The sequence below is a fragment of the Tetranychus urticae genome, chromosome 2 (genome assembly GCF_039701765.1).
Source record: "Tetranychus urticae isolate SD_2017Ah chromosome 2, NJAU_TeUrti_SD_1.0, whole genome shotgun sequence".
NCBI lineage: Eukaryota > Metazoa > Arthropoda > Arachnida > Trombidiformes > Tetranychidae > Tetranychus > Tetranychus urticae.
In genome coordinates this window covers 12,845,939-12,867,381 of record NC_142959.1, presented here as the reverse complement: position 1 = coordinate 12,867,381, position 21,443 = coordinate 12,845,939, and the positions used below count along the sequence as shown (strand labels likewise).

The window sequence follows — 21,443 nt, the reverse complement described above, 5'->3', positions numbered from 1 at the left end:
GATAAGAGCCGTTTCAAGTTGAGGAATCTCATATTCTCGAACTATAGGAACATCATCATCTCCGACACCACCACGATAGAAGAAAATCTTTCCTGGAATTATGCCATTAACTTCATAGTACTTTTTGAGGGCAGCAGTAATGGCTAGTCCGAGATTATTAACAATCTCTTCACGTTGGTTCTGAAAAAAGCAATGAGAATACCATCGAGTTGCATTTCTGTTCATTGATGGAACAACTCCGAAAACCGATCTAGCCTCATCTGAAGGATCGTGATAAGTGATGTGATTGTGATCGTGACCACCTTGTTTACAAGCCATTTGCATGGCTATGTTCAAACCCCATTCTGCTTCGTTAGCAGCACTTATTTCATTTCCACCTCCAAATGCAAGCTTCTCAGGAGCAAATTTACCAGCGGTTGAATCGAAAAGGCTACGATCTATTTCAATACCCCAATCATCTAAAACCTGTTTAGCTGATTCACATCATGAGTGGTTCTGATAAAATTATTCAAACGTCGATGTTTGGTTTCTTTGGTTATATTTAGATAATGCATTTCTTTCAAAATCAATATCATCAATTCGGTATGCTCTGTTGCTGTACCGAGTCAATACAATAGCACCAAGCAATAGTATGTTGATCTGGTCAATGGAATGTTCACGAAGTATATCTAGAGCAGTAGTTTTACGACGAACATCGCAGTCAATATTCATGCCAAGTACTCCATCGTACTCTTTAATGGCACATACATGTAAGTAACCAAGCCAAACTTTATGAGCTGGAGCGTAAATTCTAACCAATGGATTGTGCTGGTGCGTCTTCGGTGCAGCCAATTTCATATATTGAAGAATTTTGTTCAATAAGCTGTCGTAGAAATATATCAATTCCTTAGCTGGAGGAACTGAAACATGATGAATTTTAACCTCAACGGTGAGGAAATAATGGATGTGTTGCTGAAATGTGGCAAGGGTCTTTGTCAAGTTTGAGGGGCAATAAAAGGTCAGGACCAGTAAAACTCATAACAGAACCAATTTTTTCCAAAACTGCATGTGAATGTAAAATTTTTCTTTGCAAATAAATTGCGTCGATATTAGGTTAAAAAAACACAGCATATAAATGGATTCTTTTCTTGAGTACAACAGCAATTTTGAAAGGTTCACCATCTTTTTCAAGCATCTTATTAGGTTGATTATTAACTGGAGACTACTGTCGTAAAGATGTCATAACTATATTTCCACAAAAAAATTAGAAATTAAAGTTAGGGCAAACCAAAGAGTAAAGGAAGAAGAGTGTGCAATTCAATGGTGAATCTCAGGACTCTTTTAATTGTGTTCCAGTCCGGAGAGTTGTGAGTATTCACCTAAAAGATAATTTTCAAACATATTAGACAAATTGGATAAAATCATCAAATAATGAACTTAATATTAATATTGATACTTACAATTTCTAAAACCAAATCTTGCATGGAATCATTTTTTATCTTTACATTTAAAAAAATTGACCAACGATTAATGTAATGGAAAGCACTCCTAAGAGATGGAAAATAGTCAGCCATGTCAAAACCAGGATAACATTGATCATTAAAATTTGATTTGATGCCAAATTCGAAAATTTCAACCTTTTCCAGAACTGATCCTTTATACAATGAAATCTTTTCATTAAATGGCCAAACTGTTAGAAAGAAAAACGTGAAAAATCTCCAGTAAGGATGACAGTATAATCTTGAAATATATGGCGTATATCTCTTGCTTTAAACATTGCTGCTCCATGAAATTTGTTGCATCTTTTTATAAATCTAACAGATTTTTCAAATATTGATTTTGAATTTCTTATATCGATGATGATTTAAAAGTGATTCCAATGTAAGTGAAGATGCCTGGATAGCTTTTTAAATAGCAACAGACTAAAGATGAATTGTAAAGCTAATTTCAACTAATACATTAGGATAATAATATTCTGTGATTATACTTTCTTTAAAGTAAAAACTTGTTAGACCAGAGATAAAGATGAACTAGTGAGTGTGTTTTGAGTGTGTGGATAGATTAGAAAGCAAAAGTAAAAACATTCACACCATCATCTTAATCTTTATCTTCTGAAAATTAGTTTGATCTTTGAATAAATCCCTGAGTCAGTGTGAGGAATGAAGAGCAAGCACATGACGGTGACACTTAATAGTTTGGCCTTCGCACATGAAAGTTATTTCACAATTTGTTTGATTATTGAAGCTGTATTGGAGACTACGAAATAGACTCGCCTCTATATTCATGTTGGTTATGAACATGATATAACATGGATTCACTTTGATGGAACAACGGGAATCACTGACAAAAATTAAACTTAAAAATTTAAGTCTGATGATAATAACTGATGTAAAAAGATGAAATAATACACTTTAAAGATGTAAATGATGACCAGTTTCTATCAGACTGTCATGTTGAAAATTTTCTGGTTAAAGATTCAAAGATAAGATAAAAGTGTTAAGTAACTTGAACCCAGATTCATTAGTAAACATTAAACAGTAAAGGGTCCAGACTGTTTAAAGAAATTAACATTAAAATTGTATCTAATATTATATACTCTAGATGCTTGATTATCCCATTGGTAGACGGCGCCTATTTACACCAATCCACATCCCTTCACGCAGGTCTTTTCAATACGGAAAAATTATTCTTATTATTGTTGTTGACTTCTGACCAAACAGGTCTTTTTCCTTAAATCTTTACTTGTGACCCTTTGAAATCCATTTCAACTTTACACTTTCATCAATTATCATCGTTTTCCATTATAACTTTTCATTTGTTTCTCATTTGTTTCTCATCATTTACATCCAGTCAATCTTTGCATCAGTTTTGCATCATTTATCATGTTTTGTTCCATCCCTTCATCATATTAATTGTTGCATCTGTAAGTATTTATACTTTTGCTATAATATCTAAAAGTATTTCTCATTTCATCAGTTTTTTTTTCATTATCAATTGTTCCATATATTTAAATATATTCGTATTTTTTTTCTCATTGTTTAATTTCTTTTAGTGTTTGTAATTACAATTCATATCATTCTCTAATGTGTAATGATAATTGATCAAATCTTATCATTTACACAACGATCTTACTTTGAATTGGCTTCCATCAAAAACTAACCATAGTCTATTCGTTCGGAAAACGGTTCACCAGTTTCTCATCATTTTGCATCATCAGCCAACATAGCCATCATTTTACATCCAGTCCAACTTTGCATCATTTATCGTCAATTTCATAATTAACATTCGCGTTATCCCATCAACTCATCATCATATTAATTGTTAAAATCTGTAAGTATGCTACTACTCAAAGTTTATCATTTCCTCAGTTTTAACATCTTTTTCATTTATTTTCCAGTACAATTTTGTGAAGACTTCAAGAAAATATGGCCACTTTTTACTTTGATGGAGATAAGTTACAACAATGTCCATACCAACCTCACCATCTAGTTTTATCAAGACGAATGCTGGCTCACATGAGTAAATGTGCGAAAGATCCAAATTCACCTAAACTTAAGGAATGTCCCTTTAACTCCCTTCATCGTGTCAAACCTGATGAAATGGAAATTCACGTTATGGAATGCGGTGACAATCGTCAAGCCATCCGTGAGATGCTCAATCCATCAAAACCAGCCATTAACACTCAACCTCAAACCGATAATACACAAGATTCATGGGAGAATGGCGGTATGGCTAAAGAATACCTGTTACCAGGATTAGAAGATAATCATGCTATAGAGGTTGATAGCGATAGTTTCATTCCTATTCAAAAACTATGCAATATGACGAAAGCTGAAAGGAAACGCCTGTATAATCAGTTCAATAAAAATGCTATCAAAAAACAAAAGATTTAATTGTACATAAAAGACTATGTTTAAATTGTCTAAATTAAATTTACAAATGAAAATGAACATTTCAAAGCAAAAACTCAATCTTCAATCAATAGCAAAGATTAATGTAAGTTGAAAGCCTTTTCTACAATTAACTATTCCAACTTTGAGACAAAAAAAGGTAAGACAATTTGTCTTAATTCACACAATCAATTGAATTAAAACCTTTTAAGGATCAGGCATCATCCTGGTACAGAAATTAAATTAAAACTATTTGATTATTGATACACAATTGTCTATTTTGAAATTCATGTTGATTAATATTTTCGGTTATGAAAAGTGATATCAACACTAGCTTCAACATGAGCGAGATCAGTATATTGATTGTAATTGAAATTGTTTGATAGCGTTTATAAAAGCATAAAGACTTGATGCTTTAGCATTAACCAATTTATTTAATTTTGAATTGATTGCGCTAGTTTAAGATAAACATATTGTTTCAAAGATGATGTAATTAGCTCAAGAAAAGGACTTGAATCTTAAACATTGTTTATTTTGCAGCTAAGACTATCCATCTTTTAATTTTGCATTAAGCATTAAGGAGGAAGGTCAAAACTGCCTAAAAATGAATTTTTTTGTAAAGAACACACAAGATACAAATTCGATCTTGATTTTGATCTAAAATGGCGCAAAACTGGCCATTTCTCAGATCAAAACGCTAACTAATGCATTTATCGAAAAAATGGCCAGTTTTGCGCCATTTTAGATCAAAATGAATCGCTGCATGGAAATCAGAATTGAATTTGCATTTAAAAAAATTATTCAGAAAGTGCTTTCACCTCTGGTTTCCGTGATACTCGTCCTTATGCATTTTCTACGTTTTTTCGTGATATCTCAAAGGCGAAAAGTTATCGCGAAAAATGGATGAAAGTAATGAATCCAGCATAAAATTTCACATCATATTTGATTCTTACAAAAAGATTTCTCACTAGGCAGTTTATCTTATTCTTTTGGTCTTCATCCTTTGTGAATATTCAATTCCCAATACTTTTACAATAAGCCTTAACATTTGCTTGCTAATCCATCCAACAGATTATACATTTCTTATACACTTTCTTAGACCAGAGATAAAGAATGAACTATTGAGTGTGTTTTGAGTGTTGAGTGTGTGGATCATCTTAATCCTTATCTTCAGGTGTCAGTCTGTTTTTAGTATGGCTTTGAGATGAATATATGCACTATTTTTCATTGAATCTCAAATTCAACAAAATATCATTTAAACTCTTCCAAGGATTTTGATTAATTGAAGTTTTAAACGATGATCCGAGTTTTGTGATTAAAAATCATCAGTTAGATGTATTAATATATATATATTTTTCATTGTAATGTCCGTTCATCACACTAATTCATGAGCAAACAAAAAATTAGCTTCAAGCTTTTCCTCAAGATTATCAATTAGTAATAGCTTCAAATCTGGATTTTGGGTTGACATAAATGTAATGATTAAACTAAACTTGACCAAATACTGACAAATAAGGTGATGGTAGAAGTCGAGATGAAATTTCGATCTTTTGATTTGGAAAAGGTTAAAAGCAATGTTGAAAATCTTCCATATTTTATTGGCGTCTAAAGTAACAAACATAATCTTTGTTACTCTTTTGTTTATCATAATATTAATCTTAAAATTGGGGAATAAAATAAGATTTTTTGTATACTGTTTGCTGGATGATTTACATTGACCTGATCAGTGAATCCTCGGTGAAGAATGTTTATGTGTAGCAATGAAAGTATGCAAATACAATTAAGAATTAGGAATTAAGTTTTTATTTTTATTTTTATTTTCATCTTCATTTTCATCTTCATTTTTATCTGCATCTTCATTTTCATTTTCCCAGATTCATTAGTAAACATTAAACAGTAAAGGGTCCAGACTGTTTAAAGAAATTAACATTAAAATTGTATCTAATACTAGGTCAGACGATCGCTCGCCAAAATCGGAGCGTTAGTAACGAATTGAATCTATCGTATTTTTTATTAGATTTAACAAAAAACGAAACTTAACTTCGAAAAAAGTCGATGCATAGTTTTGGTCAATGAATAGATTTAATTTATGAATTGGGCATCGAATGTATAATTCCTTTGCCGCTATATATTAGGCGGGACAATAAAGTCGTGTAAAAAGTTAGTTCCAGTTTTTTCTGAATCAGGTTTTAGAATCTTATCCATAAAGACAATATCGTAGGTAAAGTTGGGAAAGTTTCGTAATTTTATTCAAATGCTTTCAAAAGTTATGGTCACTCAAGGTCACAGAAAATTATTTCATACAGCCCTGTGATGAAGTTTTCTAACAAAAAAGGGTTATAATTTGCGACCGTTATGATTGAATTTGAATCCGTTTTCGGTAATAATAAATTGGACTCTTCCGCTCTTATTTTATATAAAAATATATCGAAAAAAAGCATCATCGACACATCAAATAGGTCACTTTCGGAAAGATTCATTAAAATTTTCTATATTCGAATTTTTGCTCATATCTGATTGATCATGTTGATATCGTCCGAGTTGTTTCGCAGAAACATACGCCTGACTTTTATCTATCAATCAGTATCATTCATGATATTTTACACTCTACACTTTGGGCCAGAAAATTAGCCGAAAATACGTCTTCCATACAAGCAAATCGGCTTTTCGCAAGTTTTAACATTGTAACCGCGCATGTGGCAGTATGTGTGCATTCATGCTAAAATTTTGTTGATGCTCTGTCGAGCGAATACATGCAGGCTTATTTAGGCTATTTTTCATGCGCATATCTTAAAAGGTCACTTCATAGGACATCTTTTTAATGCCGAAAAGCGAAAAACGGGATCGTTTTTTGGCCATATTTCGATTACTATTGTTGATATAATGTTGAATCTTCCTGATAGTCATCGAAATACCTCGAAAAATTTCAAACGACCTTCAAATGACCTCTAAAGGTCAAAGGTCGAAATCCCGAAAAATGACCTCCGATGACCTTGAAAGGTTGATCGTTTCACTGTCTCAACATGTTCTGTTTAAGTGTCAAATATCAAGTTTCTATGATGTTTCATTCGTTAGATATCTTGTACACAGTAAAACAAAAAGTGGATTTTCGAAAAGGCATATCTGAGTTAAAATCTTCACTTCGTTTCACTACGCTCCGATAATTATATACTCTAGATGCTTGATTATCCCATTGGTAGACGGCGCCTATTTACACCAATCCACATCCCTTCACGCAGGTCTTTTCAATACGGAAAAATTATTCTTATTATTGTTGTTGACTTCTGACCAAACAGGTCTTTTTCCTTAAATCTTTACTTGTGACCCTTTGAAATCCATTTCAACTTTACACTTTCATCAATTATCATCGTTTTCCATTATAACTTTTCATTTGTTTCTCATTTGTTTCTCATCATTTACATCCAGTCAATCTTTGCATCAGTTTTGCATCATTTATCATGTTTTGTTCCATCCCTTCATCATATTAATTGTTGCATCTGTAAGTATTTATACTTTTGCTATAATATCTAAAAGTATTTCTCATTTCATCAGTTTTTTTTCATTATCAATTGTTCCATATATTTAAATATATTCGTATTTTTTTTCTCATTGTTTAATTTCTTTTAGTGTTTGTAATTACAATTCATATCATTCTCTAATGTGTAATGATAATTGATCAAATCTTATCATTTACACAACGATCTTACTTTGAATTGGCTTCCATCAAAAACTAACCATAGTCTATTCGTTCGGAAAACGGTTCACCAGTTTCTCATCAGTTTGCATCATCAGCCAACATAGCCATCATTTATCATGTTTGTTCCATCCCACCATCATATTAATTGTTGCATCTGTAAGTATTTATACTTTTGCTATCTAAAAGTATTTCTCATTTCATCAGTTTTTTTTCATTATCAATTGTTCCATATATTTAAATATATTTGTATTTTTTTCTCATTGTTTAATTTCTTTTAGTGTCTCTATCTCATTTTATTGCGTATAAAAATTGCTAAAATTGATGCTGATCAAGTTAATATTTCTATGGAGGATATAGTGTTATGTGATTATGCCGATGATGATGAAATACAGTGCATGAAAATTATCCCATGGACTCAGGAGAAGCATCCTGAAATGATTAAATTGACTCGCGTTCAAAAACGAGCCAGAATAGGCTCTTTTACGGGAATGTCAACTTCCACTCCACCCAAACGCATAATTGATCTTGATGAAGATTGTTTGCTTGAAATTTTCAGCCACATTCATGATTTACAGGGTTTAATTAGCTTGTGTTCAAGTAAGTAATCATGATTGTAAATTTTCAAATTTGGTATAAATTTTCACTTTCTATTTTCAGTTGGTGAACGTTGGAAGGCGATTATTTATAAAAATCGACTTAAATCTGTCAAGTATCTAATGCGTTTCGGTAAGTTTAAAAATTGTTAATATATTATAATATTAGCAACTGTTAGACAACTTTTTTTTGTAGAAAGGGAAAAGATTGAAACTGAAAAGATTTCAAGTTCAAGATAGATAATCATAATTCACTTAAATTCAAATTTCATTCTTTGATTTCATTTACTTTCATTGTTCTTTTCAGATTCTAATCGTGAACCAAAACTAGCAAAGGATACTGTCTATTTTCACGGATATGGTCCATTGATAGTAACTGATCAAGTCAATTTATTTCCAAACATTGAGGTAAAATGTTATATTTTTATCATATTACTATTTTTATATTATGTTGTTATATTTATACATTATTGTATATTGTATATAAAATGTGTATAGTATATATTATTTTATTATATAATCTAATAGGTTTTAGATTTACGTGCCAAATTGGATAAAAAATTGAATGAAAACGATATTTTACATTTTGTGAACAAAGCTAATAAATTAAAAGGTTTGATTCAAGAAGGACGTTATTTCTCTGAAGAAATAATAAAAAAATGTGAAAACCTGGAGATGCTTGCCACTACCGGTACGCATTTAGGTCCATATCTGGAGGAATATGTGTGTAAAATAAAGCAACTTAAACTTCGATGTTATTCACTTGATGAGTTAAGCCATAATCCCAGAAATCTTTGCAATCTGGAGAGACCCAACATCTCAGGTAAGTTTAACTTTTTGTGCCTCACGATTCTATTTGATTTTGATTTTAAGAATTGTATTTTATTGATTCCATAAATAGTAGGATCAGTGGGAATGTATAATGGACCCAAACTTATGAAGCTTAAAATTCTTGAGATGAGTTTTACCTCAAAGTATGGATTTGAATTTCTGAACTATTGTCCTGGATTGGAAAGTGTCTATCTTTTGATAAAATCAAATAAACATATTGTCTCTGGGTCAACTGTTCATTACAATATGCGTGATCTTGTGCTCATCTATGGCCGTGTAAGTATCAAATTTTGTTTTTGTTACAGAAAAAGAGTAAATAATGAATCTGTATCTCATTTTACACAGAATCGAGCGAATGGATCTGAATGTAGTCAAGAATGGAGCTCATTGTGGACTCTACTTGTGAGATATCCAAATCTGAAACATTTGGCTTTGCGAGGAAACTCTAGTATCTTTGATATTGATGTTAAAGAACTGGTTGCATTATTGCCAAATTTAGAGTTGGTCGACTTCAGAAAATGTGATGGGATAACTGTTGAGTCTCTCAACTTTGTCCAGAAGTTTTCTGCGATGCAAAATCGTGTAATTAACTTGTATTGCAATGTAAATGAAGAACAAATGAAAGTGGATCTACCTCATTTATCCTATGATCCAGATTGTATAGTTAAAGAGTTTGATTTAATGCGACATTGTTTTGCCAAAGATTTTGAAAATCTTCCATATTTTATTGGCGTCTAAAGTAACAAACATAATCTTTGTTACTCTTTTGTTTATCATAATATTAATCTTAAAATTGGGGAATAAAATAAGATTTTTTGTATACTGTTTGCTGGATGATTTACATTGACCTGATCAGTGAATCCTCGGTGAAGAATGTTTATGTGTAGCAATGAAAGTATGCAAATACAATTAAGAATTAGGAATTAAGTTTTTATTTTTATTTTCATCTTCATTTTAATCTTCATTTTTATCTTCATCTTCCTCTTCATCTTCATCTTCATTTTCATTTTCTTGTTTTTTGATGAAAAAAACCACTGAAGTTGATAATCCAAATTGTACCGACATCAAATGGCTCAAACTGCCCCTCCCCAATGATATAACCAACGCATTGGAAGGAATTGGATTAATTGAAAACAATCCTTAAAGCCAAAGCGGCATCAGATTCATCAAAGAGTTAAGCAAAGTCAGTTACAGCTAATAGTTCTTTTTAAAAACTGATCCTCGGCTAAACAAATGTTTCATGTTTCATTTTACTGTAATATTTTGTTAGATCTTAAACAAGATTAAAATTGATTGTGTTAAAAATTCAGTTACTTTTTTTTCAACCGTTTCCAATTAAATTCAAATACAGTCAACCCTTGAGTTTTTTGTTTTTTTGGAGTGCTGACATCTATGTGAACTACAGGGGGAATAATTAAATTTTACGGTTCAAACAATAAGTCCACTCTAATGACTCCCCCCTGAAGGGAGAAGGGTAGAGACTCTCTACTAGAGGAGCTAAAAGGGAATCATTAGAGTGGATTAATTGTTTAAACTGTAAAATTTATTTTCCCCCCCTGTAGTTCACATAGATGTCAGCACTCCAAAAAACAAAAAACTCGAGGGTTGACTGTATCTCTGAAATTAATTGAGATAATCAAATTTTGTTAATTGCAAAAAAATGCATGAATATTGTAAGATGTTAAGTACCAATATTCATCTCTGTGCGATAATCACATGAAATTCAATAAAATGAAACTCGACCCTGAACTGTATCCGGCTAAACCTAATACAGTAGGGGTTAGGGTTAAGTTAACAAAAGGGAAGATTTTTTTCATAGTCGCCCTCTAACAATAAATTAAAGTACCATTAGAATCGACGAGGTGGTGTAACCGTCCGGCATTCACCCGGATGACTCGGGTTCGAGGCTCCGTCTTACCCTCATCACTTTAATGGTATCCCTATCTGGGTCCTGAACTCAAATGTTTAGTAAGAGAATAGTCGCTGTGAAAAGACATGCCGTAGGAGTCCCCTGCGGTGGGCATACGTAATAGTATGGGCTTCTCTCAAGGAGAGAAGATTCGCTAAAAATCGAACTTTTTTTGTCCAGTTTTCTATTGCATTGTTTTTCCTTGTCTCTAAAAACTAAATATGCTCGAGATGGCGACACTTAAAAATTAACTTAACTCTAGCCTAGTGGTTAGCGTTGGCGATAAGACTGCTAATCTTCATATGTTGTGTTCTGCATCTTGGGGTTAGCGTTCGAGTCTCGCCCAAGTCCTGAAGTTAGGCGAAAATGCGGTTGCTTACCCAGAGTTTAAGCCCTCTGGAAATCCTCTTCCCTCTACCCTGGATTCGTCAAAATAACAAATGTGTAACCGGCGCTAGTAAAGCTGGTGCGGTCCCTGTCGGGCCGGTCCAAACCCGAAATAATAAAAACTCTGACCACTTTTTGTTAACTTAACCCTAACACCTACTGTATACAGATTCGCATCTATTATATTTTCTGTGCTAACAGATACTCACTTAAAGCAAATCACAAGATTTCTGAGATGAATAACCATATACTGTCGAGTACCCGGTTAAAGCAATTTTTTTGAGCCCCATTTAAAGCAATTTTCACAGTCGCCATCTAGGATTTTTTGAAAATTTACATTGCTTTTATAATTTATATAATCCTTTCATTACCTAAATCTTAAGCGCTGCCACTTTCTAAAAGGCATTATCACTAGATGGAGACTGAGAAAAAAAGATTGCTTTAACCGGGTACTCGACAGTAAATGAAGATTTAGTCCATAACACAACATGGACTTAATATAGTGTGAAATTTATCGTGTGATCTCAAATAATCTTTCTCGATATTGTAGTCCATTTTTATCAAAAACATAGCCCATTTGAGATCACAAATCAACTCTGGTTTCTGGTTAACTTTGATGAAAATCTGGTTAGAGACTTTGGTTGCAGTAAAGGCTATTGAACAAGATCTAAGGTCTTTATCTAAAATTGTCTCTTGATTTGCAAACTGGCCTAATTCATCAAAATCGCCATCATCTTGGACAAAGATAACAAATGCAACAATATATCGTTTTGCTTATCAACGACAATCAAATAAAACAAGTTCTTGATTAGCTTGGATTGTCAATCGACTTGGCAGCTGTGAAAAAGTTTCAGAGATGCAATAGAGACCATTATTTAAACAGTTCTTGATCTCGTATCTGCGTCTGAAACTATCTCTTGATTAGCAAATCAGGATTAGCTCAGAGTTGATATGAAAAGATGTTTCGAACGCTCAGTAACTCAGATGAATGTTTCGATTAATTGTTTGACATTAATTTAGATGCAATTTTTGCTCCAAGAAAAATATCGATTCTATTATGAAAATCCGAAAATGAAGAAGCAAAACGGTTTTGCCTGATAAATAAATGTTGGAATCAAAGATGGCAGCTCATGCAATGATTAATATATGTATTGAAAATTCAGTTAGCTTACAAGACATCTTGCCTCCCATTTTTTATCCTCATCTTCCTTTCATCCTCCAAACAACTGCTCCCTGTATTTTCCTCCTTCCCTGCATCCTTCCTCATCCTTCCTTCATTCAATCTACCAAGTCTCTCTTTAAACTGTATGCAATCAACATTCACTATTATTCTTCAACCCAATACTCTACCCAAACAATGTTGCTCATCATTTTTTAATTAATTTGTATCTTTTCTTGTCTTTAATCAAGTTTATTTTTAAACAATTACATCCTAAAGATGTTTAATCAACTAACGGATTCCTTAAATAGTTTAAATCACATCAGAATTGATAATTGTGATCATCCAGTTATCTGTCTGTTACTTAGGCCATTGATATACGGATTATTCAACATAGCCTCGCCCTAAAAGTGTTGTTTTGATCACCATTGTCGAGTTTTTTTCAATTTTTGGATTGATTTTAACCGTATCACTTTTCAGTCATGTTAATTGTTATTAGGACAATTAAAAAGAACCATAAGTTGGTCAAAATAATGTTCCAAATTGCAATATTTGCCAGTTTAATTTTTATAGTGCAAGGTAAATATTCATTCTGCATGTTTTGGTCATTGAGGTTACATATGATTTTTTTGAAATATTTTCACTAATAATTTTATTCGTTTTCTATCCTTTCTTTTAATAGGAGCCTCCAGCCCTAAGATCAAACCATTCAGCTTTCCGAAAAGTACAGTTGCTGGTGAAACTGTCTCAGTTACATGTGTATTATCTACAATTACTGCTCAAACAGATTTTAAATGGCTCAAAGATGGCGTTGATTTGGCCATTATTTCACAACGAGATCGAAGGTATCAATTATTACCCGCTAAAGGTGCTTCTGTTTTGTTGATTAATTCAGTTATTTTGGAGGATTATGGAAATTATACCTGCATTGTTAATACACCTTTTGGTTCAGATAAATATTCAGCGCCGTTAATTATCTACACTCCTCCTAAATGGATTCTTGAGCTGTTTGATTTATCCATGAAACAAGGAGAAGTGAAAATACTCGATTGTATGGCCACAGGAAATCCAATGCCAACAATCACTTGGTTAATCAGTGATACAACACAAGGTAAGTTTTAGTTTCTGTAGTATCGAATTTCATAATTTTCCGACTAATGTTCTTTTGTTTTATGAAAACTACTTCCAGATGAGAAAAGTTTTGCACATATTAATAGTAATTCAATGATCAAAGGGATGTCAAGCTTAGCCAATGGATCTTTACTGATTGACAGTGAAAAATTGAATTTCAAAGACAAATTCGCATACCTGCAATGTGTGGCTGACAACAAAATTGGTGAACCACTAAAGAAGATCATCAAGCTCAATTTAATAGGTAATTGTTTAACGGAATCTCAGAATTGCCTTGTGGATATGGAATCTATTTTGAAGATGATCATGTCATTATTTAAAATCGATTTATAAAAAGATTTTCCTTGTCTAAATTTTAGCTTTTTTGATTTTATTGATTTTTTCCCTTTAAGTTTGATCTTTTGGTTATTTTATGATTTGGGTTTGCTTTATTTTGTCTTTGGTTACATTTCCCTCCTTGTGAGTATTGATTTAAGTTACAGTACATTTAATTAAGACTACTTTTTTGATAAAAAATAAATCGGGTTAGATAAGGAAAACCAATGGGAAAAATTAGAGCGAAAATTAAATTTTATTTATTTTATTTTGAAAAACACAATTAAAATAAAATTACCATTTGTGTGCTTCCATCTATCCATTTATCTTATCAAAAAAGGTATTATTCTTCTTATTTTGAATGCATTGTATTTATTAGCTTCATTAATAGCTTAAAACTTGAACAACACAATGAATCTTAAATCAATCATTCACTCATTTACTAATCAACTTTTCATCTACAGTGCCTGCTCGTTTTATTGGAAATAATACTAAATTCTTTACTCAAGAAGTGTTGAAAGGAGCCAGTGCTAATCTTCAATGTTATGCCGTTGGAGATCAACCATTACACGTACAATGGCATAGAGACAAACAAATAATTGATTTCAAATCAAATACCAAATATGATTATTATGAGACCAAAACGGACAAAGGGTTGAATTCTGAAATTTTAATCCGCACAACTTCACGCTCAGATGGAGCAGTTTATACTTGTGCCGCCAAAAATAATTACGGCTCCGATGAGCAAAATATTAAACTTTTAATCCAAGAAGCTCCAGAGGCGCCTTCCAATTTACGAGTTGCTGAATCATGGTCTCGAAGTGCAACCGTTATGTGGTCTCAACCATACACAGGAAACAGTCCCCTTACCAATTATGTGCTTCTCTACTGGAATGGTGAAAAAGGTTCAGGAATAAATAATAGACTGAATGAAATTTTATTAGACCCTGGCAAGACTTCGTATACGCTCAAAGAATTAAGCCCAGGAACCGTTTATTATGTTTCTGTAATGGCCGTTAATGCCATCGGCTCTGGCCAGCCATCATCTTCACATAAATTTACTACTAGCGAAGAAAGTAAGATTTTTTCTTAAATTATACGCCGATGTTTTAATTGATAACATGTAATAATCTAAATTCTAACTATTTTAATATTATTTCAGCTCCTGGTGCTGCGCCTGTTGATGTTGAAGCTAAAGCTTCGGGATCAAGCATAGTCAAAATTTCATGGAAGGTAATTTTTAATCAACTTCATTTCCAGCGAATGGAAATAATGACGTAATTTTTTTCATCCTTTCATTTATACAGAGTCCACCTCGACAGTACTGGCATGGAAATTTGACAGGCTATTATATCCATTATAAACCTTCTGGAAATTCTCAGGATTATATTAAAACTGTTTCAGCCAATTTACAAAATGATTTGATAAAGGGATATCAGTTCAGTTTAACTGGACTTTTACGATCAACATATTATACTATTTCAGTTAAAGCATTTAATACTGTGGGCCAAGGACCTTCTTCACAAGAATTGACTGTTCAAACATTGGAAGGAGATGCTCCTAACCAGCCAAGGGTGAAAGATTATAATTTATACTCAAATACCGTCAAAATAACATGGTATCCAGTCATCGATGAAATTACAATGTATACTATTTATCTGAAAAGAAAGAATAACGATTTTTACGACAACGTTATTCCTCTTGGACATTTTCGCACAATTTATACACTTCACGGTCTTGAAAAAGATGTTGACTACTCTATACAAATTTCTGCAACTAATGGGTTCGGTGAAAGTGAACTGAGTAAACCATTGGAGGTCAAAATTTCCACTAGTCCATTCGGTAAGGATAATAAAATCAATGATAATAAATTCAATCTATATTACAATGTTTTTAATTGGCCGTTTTATTCCCTATCAACTCAGATATCTCGTTTCTTCTGACTGAGAGCAATTTAATCTTGTTGGTCGTTTTCACCACTTGTTTATTAGTTGTTTTAATTGCAATCATAGCCTCCGTTATTTATGTAAAGAAGTTTAAGAAAACGCAACAAGAAGGTAAGCATTATTCAAGACCTTATTCCTTTTATTCTAATGATTGATTTACAGTGATTCCACTTGGGCTGAACCAGTTTTCTAAATAGGAGACAATAGTTTCCAATAAGCAAGAAATGTCACTTTTAACACCTCTGGGCTAATAGGACCAACTCCAAACAGCAAGCAATGGTTTCTAAAAAGGAGAAAATGCTTTCTAAATCGAAGCAAATGTTTTTCGCTAATTTTCAATAATTTCACCGTTTTTTGTATCTTATCAAGATACCAAGAACTTTATTAATATTCAAACTATAAATTTCGGCGATTTTCGTGCATCTAATATCCTCAAAATAAAATTCAGTAATTAATTTTTTGATCGCCTAATTAACTTTACGAGTCATTTTCACTGAAAATACTCAAAAAAGACTAACATTTGCTTCTATTTAGAAAGCATTTTCTCCTTTTTAGAAACCATTGCTTGTTTTTTGGAGTTGGTCCTATTAGCACAGAGGTGTTAAAAGTAACATTTCTTGCTTATTGGAAACCATTGTCTCCTATTTAGAAAACTGGTTCAGCCCAAGTGGAATGATTGTATTATGATTATTAATGATTGTTATTTTTTATCGATTTTAGCTATTAGAAGACTTTCCAGTTTATCAACCCTGTCAAAAAGCACACCTAAATACAGTGATAAATGTGGAACAACTCGTTCGACAGCAACTTATGCCACAATAGGTCCACCAACTGGACATGTTACCATTAGATCGGCAGGATCCAACTCACAATCATCATCAGGAGGATATGGTCGAAATATGTCAGACTTGGATGATACACGAAACTATAGGAACACTTTGCTAGACGTGAAATTAATTAACGATGATTGATCTATTAATCACTGGACTACAATAACTTGAATATAAATCAAGAATCAAATAATTCAAAAAAACATTGAAGAATTGATGAAAAATATGGTGTCTTTTGGGTTCAACATCTCCAATGCTGAAAGTGACAAGCTTGGTGATTAAAAACTGGTGATATGATTTGTTGTGTCCATTAAACTTCCCAATCGTCTGAATTTGATTTATCTGATTCTATTTATTAATAAAGAAGCATATATCAGGGAAGAACAGGAACAGCAAGTGATGTAAAAACGAAACTCAAGTAGACGAAGGAATTCATCTTTTCTTCAAATTAATTTATTAAGATTAAGCAATTCTCTTTTTCATCCTCCTTTCGTCAAATCACTGTATATTCACTCTTCCCTGCACCCATTTCCATCTTTCATCCATCAACTCTTCCAAGTCAATTCTTCACAAAACATTCATAACTCTTCCTCAATCCAAGACTCTCAATACAACTCAAGCAGTTTTGCTCATCATTTTTTCAATTGATTTGTATCTTTTATTGTTTCACTTTACATTTATTTTTAAATATGTTTAATGTTTACAAAACTTCATGTTTTCTTTAATTTATATCAATTCAGAATAAGATTTGGTTATTCTGTCACTCAAAGTTAAACCATTGATTCACGGATAATCCTCCCTGAAAGTGTTGTTTTGATAAACATTGTCGAGTTGATTGTTCAATTTTTGGACTAACATAATTGTATAACCTTTCAGTCATGTTATTTGTTGATATGAAAATTAAAGAGGATCATAAGCTGGTCAAAATAATGTTCACATTACAATACAACCAGTTTAATCATGACTCAAGATAAACATTTTTGGTGTTTTAAATGCATGGTCATAAGTAATTCAATGCTTGACTCAAAATTCAACACCAGTTTCCCCAGATATCGTTCAGAATAATTAGTTGATGATTAGCACAAAAGATGATTAGCAAAATGGTTAGAGAAAATAGTGAAATCAGAAAATGGACATTCAGCTATCGACTTTGATGATGTATTAATAGATGAATATGCTGATACATAATCAAATTAATTGACTATTGATCTACTCGATCAACTTTATATAACACATCAAATAAGGATAATTAAAATTAATTTTTTGCTTTTTTGGATTTCATAGAAATTTACTTTTCTCTGATTTTTAGCTATGTGAGTTGGAGTCTGTTTCAATTTCTGGTAAAATTATCATTACATTACAATAAATGAGATTATCATTGATTTAAATTCTCTATTAATTCAAGCTGCTTGACTTAGAATAAATAATCCAATTTTATTCAACCAAGAGATTATTTTGAATCAATTATAATTTTTTGATGATCTTAATTTGGTTCGGTTCGAGAAAAAAAAGATAATTCGATAATAATGTGATACAATAACAAATAAAAGCGCAAAAAACAATTTCATTTCTCCATTATTCTGGATGAAAGATAATGGAGACTGATAATACAATTTGGAAGAACGTTAAACATTGAATAATAATTTAGTTAATTGGATTCCTCTTGGTCAAGGTTTTGTAACCAATTGAAGATCATCATGTTCCTTTCATATTTGGTCAATGGTTTACCCTTTTGTAACTCAATATCACGAACTGACAGCGAAAATAAATCATTTTGTAGTTGAATTAAGTCCAATGAAGTTGAAGTTAGCCTTTCTTGAAATTTGGAAGCTGATGAAGTGTCACCATGTTTACTGTTGTTATTAAGATCATTGTCATTGGAGTTATCTGTGCTAGTTTTGACAGGATCAATTTCATTTTTATCAGCATGACCAGTGCCTGGATTGGTTTGAGCGAAAGTTGATCTTGATATTATTGATGATAAATCTTGTTTGGTAAAACTGTTTGATGGAGATAAATTAAAAGTATTAGCTAATGCTGGAGGAATATTGGAAATTGTTTCCTTTGTCTCATTTGGTTCGAGTTGCGTGATCACAGATGATGAGTCTACATCTATTGATTTGTTAATACTAGTTAAAGATGGTCCCTCGTAGCCCTCTTCTGCTTGGACTTTAATCAGTTTATTGACCAAATCACCTTTAATCAAGTTACCCAAATCCAGGTGGCTTCGAGAAAGTCGCTCAAGAGTCCGATAAGTTGATAATAAACGTTGACGGATATACATTTGTCGCACTTTTTTGTTCATACTGTAAACAATATCCAATGGATTAAGGGTTGGAGACAATGTACCAGAAACTGAATGAGCCTGAGATGGCGAAGGTAACTGACTAACAGAAGAGATACTTCGATCACCAACCATAGCCCAGGTTGAACAAGAACGGGATGTTGCATCAAGGGATCGTATATTGGGCAGATTGAGTCTTGGATTCCAAACACAGCCACCGAAAAGAGCTATCTCGGACAAGGAACTTTTCAATCCATGAGAATCAAAACCAAATCCATCGGTAGGAAAGTTAAGACCATCGAATTGGCCAGAAGTCATGGTTATATCCGAAGTTGAAAAACTTTTGATTCGGCCTAAAACAGCTGATGAAAGGGCACCACAGTTTAAGATGAGTTCACTTTGCTCTTCAAACAGAGTATCGGTTGGAGATAGAGAGAATCTTTGTCCAGATTGCATCGAGAAACGACGAAAACCACCATATCTTTCACATGGGACTGAGAGTAATAAACCAGCAGAAGGTGTACGACAACTACGAATAAATTTGGATCCTTTTAATAGCGATAAATTTGCATGGGATAAACTGAGATCAGGAGATGAGCGAAGGTTCTCATTACTCAAAGTTAGGCTACATTCGGAGTTAAAAGATGAAGAGCAGGTAATGAGAGTTGCACTTTTAGATGAAGATAACATACCAGATGATCCTTCGGCAGGTAAATTAGTAGTATTGGTCAGTTGATGGTCTTCTGGTAAACCAGTTGAAACTGCCGATCCATAACAAGAAGTTGATGACGGCTCAATTGAGTTAACCGAATCCATTGGAGATCACTTATTAATCACAAAATTTTGATAGTAGAATAAATTGACTTAATTTACAAGTTACTCTTTAAGATATAATTTTTCCTTTGAAGCTTCGTTTTTTGGTCAAGGTTTAGCTCTCATATTACAGTTACAATTCAACACCAATTTAAAGATTTGATTAACTCTTCAAGAACTGGTATCACATTTTGTTGACAATATCAATAATAAACGCTTTCTCCTTCTTCTCCTTCCTCTCCTTCCCATGCGAGGGACACTCAATTAAATTACGTGTTGATATATCCAAACCGGAATGAACAATGAGAAAGAATTGACTTCAATTAGAAAAATATATTAAACGTGGATCAATTTTTGGTGTCAAATTTTAAATTGATTGTTGAAACAGATTAATCACAAACACAAAGCGAAACCGTCTGATGAAATTGATACCGAAAAAGCATTGGAGTTGATTGAGTAAACAATAAACTTGAAAGGAAAAAGAAAGAAAAGAATATATTAAAATATTTGAAATAATTGATTGTCATAGACAATACAGATGAATTAGGCGAGTACACAAAGGATACACTTGTTGACAATAAATTAAAATTAGACTATAGATTGTTTATAACATGAATTCAACAGAAAAACCTGAAACAGTGAAACCAGGAGAGAAGCTCAACAGTGAAAAGAGACATAGATAAAAAATAATGCATAAATGGCACAAAAACACAGATACAATAAGAAATTTTGATCTTGTCAATAGTTAATTCAATAATTCTTACTTGGCCTAATAATAGAAGAAGATAAAGATGATGAAAAGGAAGAGGAAGATGGTGGCGATGATAGAGTAGGAGACATGACAGGGAGAAAGAAATAGGAAGACAACCAGATAGGAAGAAAGGGAGAACCCAGGGAATAATCTTACTCTAAAAGGAAAAAAAAGCTGAAGTAATATAAAGAGGTAAAAGGTTGAACAATGTTTAGATTATCAGCTGGGATTATTTCAAGATGATGATCGTAAAAGACTTACCATTTATGAAGAATCAATTATCACTATGGTTTTGATCATAAAGATGAGGATTTATAATCAGTCGAGTAGCAATTGTCAAACATGTTGAAGGAAGGGATAAAAGTGAGATAATCAAAATACATTTAACCTGGAAATTGGGTGGCAAGAAAAGGGCAAATTAAGGTATAAAAATGAGTGTCCATGAGATATTTTATATCCAGTAAATTGGAATGTAATAATTATATATTAGATGAAAAAGGGGTAAAATTAATTAATACAAATTTGAGGAAACAATAGAAGGCGAAAAATAAAAATAAAAAATGTTAACTAAAGGCTAAGGATATCAATGTCAAGAAATGTACAGTCAATTGAAGAGGAGAAGACGCGATTACCTTAGGAGGGATTCAAAAGAGCAGAGAAAGGATAAAAAAAGGATGATTTAGACGATGGTAATAATGATGATGATGATGATAAAGATGATGATGAAAAATAAATGGTATAAAAAAAGGAAAGATGAAACCCAATTCAGTGAAGACAAACAAGAAGCAATGCGCAAAGAAAGAGTCAAAAATGAAATAAATTGAGGTTACCTGCGTGCTCAGGTTAATTCTCAATTTTATATTGATCTATTGATCATCCTTTTTTGTGATCAAACAATATTTAATTGCGTGTTTACTTAATTCAAGAG

The 21,443-nt window shown here is 32.4% G+C and overlaps 3 protein-coding genes across 3 annotated transcripts; 2 read left to right on the top strand and 1 right to left on the bottom strand.

Annotated features, from left to right (window-relative positions):
• Positions 1-2,565: 2,565 nt before the first annotated feature.
• LOC149093917 (uncharacterized) lies at positions 2,566-4,007 on the top strand. Its single transcript, XM_089268490.1, has one exon. The coding sequence runs from the start codon at positions 3,405-3,407 to the stop codon at positions 3,870-3,872; it is 468 nt and encodes a 155-aa protein (XP_089124616.1). The 5' UTR covers positions 2,566-3,404; the 3' UTR covers positions 3,873-4,007.
• Positions 4,008-11,746: 7,739 nt separating this feature from the next.
• On the top strand, positions 11,747-17,375 carry LOC107368447 (cell adhesion molecule Dscam1). Its single transcript, XM_015936268.3, has 8 exons — positions 11,747-13,024; positions 13,128-13,556; positions 13,635-13,820; positions 14,356-14,967; positions 15,054-15,124; positions 15,199-15,733; positions 15,817-15,948; positions 16,558-17,375. The coding sequence occupies exons 1-8, from the start codon at positions 12,928-12,930 to the stop codon at positions 16,806-16,808; spliced, it is 2,313 nt and encodes a 770-aa protein (XP_015791754.1). The 5' UTR covers positions 11,747-12,927; the 3' UTR covers positions 16,809-17,375.
• Positions 17,376-18,081: 706 nt separating this feature from the next.
• Positions 18,082-20,672, bottom strand: LOC112538737 (uncharacterized). Its single transcript, XM_025160637.2, has 2 exons — positions 20,529-20,672; positions 18,082-20,232 (listed from the first exon to the last, which is right to left on the bottom strand). The coding sequence occupies exon 2, from the start codon at positions 19,765-19,767 to the stop codon at positions 18,316-18,318; it is 1,452 nt and encodes a 483-aa protein (XP_025016405.1). The 5' UTR covers positions 19,768-20,232; positions 20,529-20,672; the 3' UTR covers positions 18,082-18,315.
• Positions 20,673-21,443: the final 771 nt, after the last annotated feature.

Coding starts and splice junctions, on each gene's coding strand:
- LOC149093917 (XM_089268490.1), top strand. CDS start 3,405: ATGGCCACTTTTTACTTTGATGGAGATAAGTTACAACAATGTCCATAC.
- LOC107368447 (XM_015936268.3), top strand. CDS start 12,928: ATGTTAATTGTTATTAGGACAATTAAAAAGAACCATAAGTTGGTCAAA. Junction 13,025..13,127: donor TTTAATTTTTATAGTGCAAG/GTAAATATTCAT, acceptor TTCTTTTAATAG/GAGCCTCCAGCCCTAAGATC. Junction 13,557..13,634: donor AATCAGTGATACAACACAAG/GTAAGTTTTAGT, acceptor AACTACTTCCAG/ATGAGAAAAGTTTTGCACAT.
- LOC112538737 (XM_025160637.2), bottom strand. CDS start 19,767: ATGGATTCGGTTAACTCAATTGAGCCGTCATCAACTTCTTGTTATGGA.